Source organism: Antrostomus carolinensis, unplaced genomic scaffold, assembly GCF_000700745.2.
Source record: "Antrostomus carolinensis isolate BGI_N321 unplaced genomic scaffold, ASM70074v2 scaffold30590, whole genome shotgun sequence".
Classification (NCBI taxonomy): Eukaryota; Metazoa; Chordata; class Aves; order Caprimulgiformes; family Caprimulgidae; genus Antrostomus; species Antrostomus carolinensis.
Window position 1 is genome coordinate 13472 of NW_010286943.1, and position 9683 is coordinate 23154.

The 9683-nt window shown below is 35.0% G+C and overlaps 1 protein-coding gene across 1 annotated transcript; it reads right to left on the reverse strand.

Annotated features, from left to right (window-relative positions):
• Window positions 1-5105: 5105 nt before the first annotated feature.
• SAXO2 (stabilizer of axonemal microtubules 2) lies at window positions 5106-9325 on the reverse strand (the record flags this gene model as incomplete). The annotated part of the gene is made up of 3 exons (XM_010177871.2): window positions 5106-6088; window positions 7726-7928; window positions 9146-9325. Coding segments are annotated over 3 exons (1366 nt in total), but the record flags the coding sequence as incomplete, so codon positions are not given.
• Between the last annotated feature and the right edge of the window lie 358 nt (window positions 9326-9683).

Sequence of the window (9683 nt, forward strand, 5' to 3'; positions counted from 1 at the left end):
TAACTCTTCTATGGGAAGTTCATGATGCTGCAGTGAAGAGATGAGAAGAGAGGTTCATTAAAGTAGCCTGCTCAAAGTATATACTTGTAAATAAGACATTAGTCATAACAGTTAAATGGAAATGTGGGGCTAATGAAAAAACAGTATTGCAGATTGATATGCTGGACAGGTTATTTTTTCTGGGAACTTTTATTATCCACTCTTTGCAGTGGAACTTTTAATGTTTTCAACATTTTCATGTCTGGAGTAGGAAGATAATATCATGGCATATCATCTGTAAAATTTTACAGGCCATCACATTATAATTTTATCAGAGGAAAAAGCATTATCCAAAAGCACTAGATAGTTTGTAGTGCTTACTGTCCTTATGAGCAAAACAAAGTCACAAAATCCTTTGAAGAATTTTGGAATGTGGCAACTCTTGAACCCTAGGTTTTGTTTTTATTGTTTTATCAAATTTATCACAATTTTAAAATTTATAGAAACTGTGGCTTGTAGCTGTAAAATTTTTGGCAGTGACTTCATTTTCATAAACAGCTTGAGCTTAAGGGTTGATCTCACAGGATATGTTTTACTGATATTAGCTGTTGGATGGATATGCAGAAATACATTTTATTTCTCATACTTGTATTTATGTGTATGTAGTAAAAGACATTGGAGGTACTAGTACAATTTTCAAAACAGCAACAGATCTGTTTTGAATAAATGAGGCATCATTTTCCATTGTTTCTATTCTTCTGCTCCTGTCACTGAAGTACAAGTGAAGTTCTGGCATGATTAGACTTTTGTACTGATTTTAAATTAGACACCAGGCTTCCTTGTCAGAGCTGTGAATGAAACATTTGTGAGCACTGTGCTCTTGCACATCAAGTCACATGGGGAGCCAATAACTGGCCTAACATGGCTGTCAGACTGTCTTAAATAAGTATTTTTTTTTCCCCTGCTAATGGGGAAAAATACCCAAGGAAGAATTATTAATTATGAAGGTAGACAAGTGCAAGAAACCAATTTTGAGCAGTTTTCCATCAAGATGACTTTTCATTGTGACCATTCACCATTTGAGTGTTTTGCAAGTTGATAATCGATTCTGATGATGATATTCCCAGGTCAAATATTTTCCATATTGCCAATTATGCCTCACTAGGGCTGTAAGCAGAGAGAACCCCAGGGGAGGCAGCAGACATGGGTTTTTTTCTGTCGTAGTTTCCAAACTACTGCACATGTTGGAGGCCTGAATGCTTGTATTGACTTGGATCTTGTGGTACATTACTGAACTACATTACATGCTAATTGGTGGGTATGCTGTGAGAACAGGCTTAGAAACAGCACTCCTGCACAATGGGTTTGCATCACTGAAAATTCGATTAGCACTACTGTATAGAAAATGTTTAATGTGGACTATTGTGTCCAAGGCTGACTGCAAGGAGAGGATATTCCTGACCATTACCTTTTTAATCAGCAATGGGTCTTGATTGTTTAAGCAGTTTTTTAAATTAAAAGAAAACATTTGTAAGATATTTATTGTCTGATTTAAAAGTGCAATATTTTGTTTTGTACAGTGTTTAATAAAGATTTTTGGACATATATTTTTTCTTATTACCAAAATTTCTTATTCATGTTTTTCCTTTATATTTAAAATTTTAAAATGTTAACACATAGCATTTTTTGTTGCTTTAATCTTGTCTTTGGTTAAGTATGCATGCTATACAGAAGCAGTGCTGTAAATGTTTGTTATTGCAATTGGCATGACATTCCTCTGTAGATTATTTTATTGCTTCTCCAGTAACTGAAGAGGTCTAATATTTAGCTTTCTTGAACGTAGTTTTGATATTTCTGAAATAAACTCTAGTTTGATTATTCAACACTGTGATTAACCAGAGACTGTTTATTACTGTGACTTTCGTGGTAGCAGTGCTTTCATTCCAAGTGTTATTTTACCAACCTACGATGTCCATAATTCTGGGATATTTTTCAAAGCTAAGATTAGTTCTTATTTTTGACAGCTTGTCAGATGGATTCTCAGCTTCGTTACAGTCTGCTTGCACTGCTATTAAGAGGCAACATAGATGTAACCTGACTGAAAAAGTGGGGAAGAGAATTTGCCAAAATCCAAATAAGTCAGCTCTGACTCATTGAAATTTAGAATCAGGATTCTGTAAAAAGGTGGAATAAAATTACATTTCTTTGCCAGGCCTTCAGGTACTGCACCAAGCAGAGTTGATTTAGATCCAACAGAACAGCTCTATGTTTTATATTTAGTGGGTGATGGCAATAGCTACATGGAAAAAAAAACTTGTTTCAGAATATCCAATACATGTAATAGTCTTTAGAAAGAAGAGTCTCATAAATAACATGAACAATAGCCTTAAAAAAAATATTAAATTGAAAATAAATGTCTAGCAATGAAATGGTGGTGTTCCAATTATCCTAGAGGGTAACACTGGCAAAGGTGCATGGGTCTATTTATAAATTTTCCTTTTGTGTCAGCAATGCATTCTTTCTGTGCACTCTCTAAAAAAAAATAAATAAATAAAAAAAAATAAATAAAATCTGTGCAGCAGTTCTGTGGAGCATGCTGCATAGCATAATGCACAAAAACCACTTTTAGCATAGCAATTGAATCCATGAGTAACTTTTCTGCTTTTGCATCTTGGTTTAGCATGACATCATAAAATGCTTTTGTAACAGCTCTTATTTTGAGAAGTATTAGTTTTCCAGCCTGCTGTTCATTTTGTCTGTGTTTCAATAATATGTTGCTTATGAAAAAGTTGACCTCAAGTACTGAAAGCTGTCTGAAGGTTTGTAATATCATTTGATGCTTTTTTTTTTTCCCGGAAGCACAATCAGTAGGGTGTGGCTTTTTCAACGGTTATGTTATAAAGGCTTCTCTCTTTCACTGTTAACCTTGGGGGAAAACATTAAGGATGAAATGAAAGGCAATACGTCCCCTCCACCCAAAAAACGTCTGCAAACATCTGCAGAGGAACTGTTAAATGTATCTGAATATGCCTTCCACTTCCTCTCAAAAATTTTGTACCGTGCTGGTAGGTGACAGCAAATGACTTTCTGTAACTTAAGGGGCAGGGGGTGGGAAGTGACTTAATAACTAAAAAACCAGCTGTGAAAATTACAAAAAGCATCTGGGCTCACTCACAGACCTAGAGGAGAAGCCATTTTCAGCAGAACATGCAGGCACACATGTATTTTTTTTTTTTTCCTCTAGAAAAGAGAGCTGAGGGATATTAGGACTGTCTGTAAAGTTCTCTGGGAGTACCAGGACTGTGTATAGGATACGAACTTGGGTAGGTATAACTGTGCAAAGTTTTTACTTTGTTTCCTCAGTTGTGGCCAGATGGAAAATGACTCAACTTTCATAGAGAAAAGGGTGTTTATATTTTGTTTTCTGCTGTGGTACAGAAGGATGACAATGAACTGGACTTTTTCCTGTCCTGCTTTTAGGATATCGCAGCTTTACATTACTCTTGTTCATGCCCAATCCAAAACATGTCTTTACTAGCTGGTGACGTGAATAATATTCAGAGAAAAAAGTTTAATTGAATTGTTGTTTCATTAACAGAGTAAGTTGTATTACAAAAATGCAGTACAAAGACAAAAAATACAACCAATGCTGATTTGGTTTATGAAGTACAAGCACATTATTCTTCAGAACCCAAATGACTGCCCTATACCAATGCATACAACATATGCAATACTGAAAAAACTGATACTGCAGTCCTGTGATAGAACATGGTGACACTGTCAATCATAGAAATATTTATTTGGACTTGCTTAAATCATGAACATAATAGGACTGAAATCAGTTCATCAGATTGCCCAAAACCAGGTAAAGATACATAAAGGAAATACTGAATATCTGATACAGAAACATAATAATTGCGTGTAAAATTTCTATAAAAAATTTGTTTTCTGTGTATTTGTAACAAGTAATTCTTTGAAGAGCAGATAGACTGAAGCCAGGCTGTCAGGTGATTTCTGCATCTTGGCTGATATTCCTTTTTTTAACTGAGTTTACACTATTTTCTGTTATCTCTACATACACCATTAGAGCTTTCTGCCATTTTCCCCTTCAGACTGCCTCTGCAGTGAACTTTGACAGTGGTAACAGGCTGTTTAGCTTCAAAAATCAGATAGCAGGATCAAAAACTGTGGTGGATGGATGTTAACTTTTTGAGCCTGATTATCTCAGTTTCCTCACCATCCACCTTAGAAACCTGAAAAACAATCATCTGTGAAATCTCTTTGTGAAATTTGATTGAATTTGCACACTGGGTTTAAAAATGACTCAGGTGGGGAGCACACACACTTGTGTGTGTCAGTGTGTCCAAAGCTTTGCATCAGCTTTGTTTCTTTTGGAAGTAAAGCTGAAAAAGCATTATCAGGGAAATAAGGAAACAGTGTCTAATGACCTGCTTTTTATGTCTGAGCGATTGCAAATATGTGTGCAGAAAAAGAGTAAGGTTACTTCTTGTTAACTGCTATCAGAAATTTCAGTGTGACCTTTATACTCTCCTCAGAACCGAATGGAGGAAAAGTAATGATGACTAAGGCTAAAACCAGGTTTTTAGAAATGCCTAGGTGTCATGGGATGATATCTTATGTTTTGGGCAGCAAGATGTAAAGGAAAAAATCAGATTACTCAAAGTATTGATGAGATGAAAAACTAGATTGATGAGCTAATTATTTATTTATTATAGCATTATTTGCTTACTCTGAAAAATAATTTATGATCAAAAGATACTTGCTATTTCACAAAAACAATAATTTGATTTGCAGAAAATCTGAAAGAATTAAATGTACAATACATATGCTTGGTATGGAGCATAATGAAATCTGGGAAGTCAAGGAAACTACAATGCATGATCAAAAAAATAATAGCTGCCATTATTCCTACAAGAATTGGCAAATCTTTATCAGTCTTGTAATAAACTTCTGGTCTTGCTTTGATTTTCTTCAAGCTATTAGTTTAAATACTTTTAAAATCAGAATTTGTGTATTATTTAATTTGCTTGTAGTGTTATTTAAAGAAAAAAATTAACAAGTATGATTCTAATTATTTCACCAGGATGCTTGAAATATTGTAAGTATTATGACACAACAGCTACTTCCTTTGGAACAGGATTACTGGTTGACTCAGAAAATTCTGGAGTAAGCTGGCAGAAGAATTTGTGACCATGAGAATCTGTGTTTACATAGACATAACCTGGAGGAGACGGATAATTTGCTGGGCAGATCTCTGGTTTCTTTGGAGTATATTCTGAGCGATACATAGTTTTATCTTGAAAAGGAGCTGAATTAGGAACTATAGCATGTACAGGTTTAAAGCTTTCAGCTGGAGTGATCTGATGTGGTATGTAATGAGACTTGAATGTAGTTAAATCATAAAATTTTCCCGTGGGTTTTTGAATTTCCTGCTGTTTCTTAATAATCTCTTGCCGGCAGCTGCCCCAAGCTTTAAAGTCTTCCTTTGTAGTAGTATTCCCTTGAAAAGGGGCATTGGTTCTTCTTCCATTAGAAACTGGTCTTATGGGAACAGCAGGAGAAATCTCATGCTTAACATAATCAAGATGGCTTGTGGAGTTAAAATCCATGTTGCCTGGTGGTGGAACATACTCTGTTGTTTTGCGGACCTCAGGCAAGGAGACCAACCATGGCTGAAAACGATCCTGGAATTCAGTGACTCCATTAAAATGAACATTGGAGCTGACTTTGGCATGTTCAGGCTTGCAGCTTTTTGCAAGTTGCCCAGGTAGCCCTTTAAAATCATTCCGGTGGGTTGTGAGATCTTCAAAGGGTTGGTTGCTTGGCTTGTACTCTTCTTTTGATCTTATGAATTTTGGTTCCAGTTGATGAGCAATATAGTAAGTGCGATGGCTAGTAGTACTACTGAAAGGCACATCTGAAAGCTTGGCTACACAAGGAGGTTTAAAACTTTGCCTGGGATTCAGTTCCCTAGGAACAAAGTCATCTTGAAACGTAGTAGAATTTCCAAACTTCACTGTAGGTGGGTGGTATATATGCTCCACCTTACTAGTTTCCCTTCTTTGAACTTCCCATGACCTATAGTCATCTTTAAGGCAAAAACAAAACTTCACCATACAAGCGTTATTACTTAAGACCATTCCTTTAAAATTAAGTCAAATTATTCTGGTATTAAATCTTGCAAAACAGAAAATGGATGTAAGTGAGAATGATAATGTTATCCGCCTGTTTGTGATATGACAAAACTGTCTTCTATTATTGGTGTGATAAAAGCAGTAAAAGAAATTGTACATGATGCCCTATTTTGAATATTTCTTCAAGGAAAATGTCGCATGTACATATTTAGTGCATGTTCTATACAGAAAATAGCCATATATGGGTTTTTTAATACAATATCTTACATTTTACTTAGAAGCTTATCCAAATATACAAGACTGAAGGGAACCTTATAGGTCAATGGGTCATGTTCACTACTGATTGGGAGAATTCTCGCTCATAATTTCTGTATCAACATTACATCAATCTTAACGCTTGTTGGGATTTTTTTTTTCTTCTGGGGATTTTGCTAACAGACTGTTCTGCTGTAGTCACAAAACTTACTGTCCAGTCTAAACTTCTTCACAGGCAGTTGAAATCAATTTGTTGTCTTGCAATCACTGTACTTCAGCTTCAGTGTTTTTTCACTCCTTGATCCTTACTCCCTGTTAAACTGCTAACGTACATTTTAAATAAAGCAGTTGCACGCTGTCTTAGTTGTATGCTGAGACTCAGCTAAATTATTATTTGCTAGCTTACTACTTGTAGGCTAAATAGAAATATTTAAATTTCCTTATCAATTATTTACAGTTAATAAATAGAATGTACTTATATAAAGCATTTCTATCTAGTATAGGCCTAAGCTTAAAGAAGCTAGAGAAGTATAACTCTGTATTTTTGAAGAGCCTTTTTTTCCCAAATATTATCCTTCCAGCTCTTTCTGTCACTGCACTCTCTCCTCTGCTCATTTTGCACCAAGCCTTCTAACTTCCTGTTTTAATAGCCATATCTGATTCTCATTATTTCAGCTTTTATCTTTTTGATAAGACTGGCCCTCATAATCAGGAACATCTTGATTTTCATCACTCTAGTAGATCATATCTCATAATTTATTTCTACTTTTAACTGAGGCTACAATGCAGTACATGTAACAAATTCAGTAACACATTTTACGTATAAAATCTTCTACTTGTATAAAGTATATCAAGGTTGCTTGCCAAAATGACTTACAAGGAGATTTAGTGCCTTTATGCTGACCATTGTAATAGAATAACTTGTGTCAAAACAGGTCATTACTAGGATGATATGTAAGCTATACAGTACACAAGAAAGAAATCTAAAATCAACTTTCGATCTTTTGTGGAAAAAACGTGTTACATGAGCTAAAACAATCTGAAAAATATATTGTCACTTTAATTACAACCAACTTTTGCCAGAGATAGGCTAGCCAAATGTATGTTAGAATTTCTCTCCTAGCCAAGAAAACCTTAGAGAAGACATTTTGTTTGGAACCCATAAATGCCACCTCTAAACAACTGGAGTGCTGAACATCTTAAGGCATTATCACCTGCTTTCCATTATGTCTTACTCTCTGGCCCAAACTAAGAAATCCAGTTTCTAATACAGATAATTCAGAATACTATCTTCATCTTGGTTATTTAACTTCCTAAAGGTAGCATATGTTATTACCTTGATAGGTAGGTATGGTATCCAATTTTCCTCCTGTAGTGTGTTTTCTCTCTAGAGGTCTTACTAACGTCACTGGTTGTATTTTATGTGCATTATAATCTTTCTGGTATGTGGTTCCCAGTTCTATCTCTCCAGTCTTTGGTTTAAATTCTTCTTGTACCCGAAAAGGTCGCTTCACAATATCATATGGTAAATAATCAGATCTGAATTGAGGAAAAAGGAAACACTGGTTAAAAAACTTTTTTTTTTTTTTTTTGATGGAGTCACTTTTGTCATTTTTACATTATATGGAAAAACAACAACTTAAAATATTTACTCTGAAAAATCAATCTGATGCCATATGTTAGAGATAGCACGTAGGAAAGAAAAACAGTAGACAAATCTAGGGTCTCTGATGCATGATAGAGCCTTTCTTCAAAGGTAGATGGTGAAGCAACTTTTTCTACACTCCCAAGTCTCATTCCCAGTTTAAAAATATTATTTAAAATGTCTGAAAGGAGACTAGAAAAAGCTGCTGTAATTTTACAAAGAAATAATCCAGAAAGCAGAAGCAGAGATCAACCTACTGCAAGTGGCAGCATTTACTCATTGCATGAAGAGAGTGAAGTATAATCAGAAACAGCATTTCACCATTTTTATATGGGCACATTACATTAAAAGGGTGTATATTATGTATGTGCTTAAACAGTATATGCAGTACACAGTCAATATTGCAGAAGAGCATTTGGCCTTTCTATGTATGTGCCTTTTGATTTTTTGATGAACAAATAAAGAAGTTTCAGCTGTTACCCTGATAGCTTAAAAGAAAAACAGTAATGGAAAAAGTAAAGGTTTATGTTCCTGTCACATTATTAATAATACATGAGTGAGTGCCTTTTTCTGTCTCTTTGAAAGATACTCTTTAATTTTGTTAAGTTTCACATCAGTATGTGCACTGACAGGACAGACCTATTACAGTTGGCTTTTTCAAACTCCTAATAATTCAGAAGTCTGAATAATAATAATAATTAAAAATCCTTGTTCCTTTTTCTTAAGGTTTCATTTTCCCACTATCTCAGATTCCACATATGTATTACAGAAAGTTCCCCAGCTTGCCACCGTTTTCAGGCTTGATGAGACTTAGATTTCCAAAACAGGCTGAAAACAAGTACAAAAACTCTCATTATCTTTGCAGGTTAACAGATGCTGTAAAGAATGTAAATCTTTTTGTATGTGTACTTCACAAATTTTTATGATATTTTTGTGGTAACTGTATTTCCACACTCAAAATTTGTTCTTTTAAATATACTAAAAGTATAAAGGATGCAATGATTGCATTTTGAAAACGATTGCAATACAATGTTCAGTCCCCCCCTTAAAAAAAGAGAGTATCAGAAACTAAATAGAGTAATTGTAAAACACACTGCTTCAAAATGTTTACTTAAATGTTGTGATTCCTTCCATTTTCCCACGATGCACTTGGTACTCTTGTTTCGGCTTAAGGCTCCGGGGTGGAGAGATGTTGCTATACTTGGGATATTTTTCCACATACTCTGTTGTGAGGCACGGCTGTTGTCCATTATCATAAATCCTTGTGGGTTTACGAGGGCAGTGATGGCGCCTGGGTAAAACACATCAGATGAGATCATGTTGAATAGTTTCATTTAAGGAGAAAACCCATGCCCTATCTACTGGGAGTGAATAACAAATGGGGAAGACTGAACAATGCCAGTAGCTTGTGTTTAAAATCTTTTCTGAGTGAGAGAAACAAAATATTGTGCTGATGGCAAAGGTCCCAGAGCCCAGTATACTCCTACGGTAATAAACAGTATCAGCGTGCTAGTTCGTCCTCAGAACAGAATACGAAGCATGGAGAGAGTTGATCTCAGTTCTCTAAATGATGGTACCATCAAGATGCACTTTTTTTTTTTTTTAATCTTTAATGATATTACTAGTCTTATTCGTAAAAATAACTAACT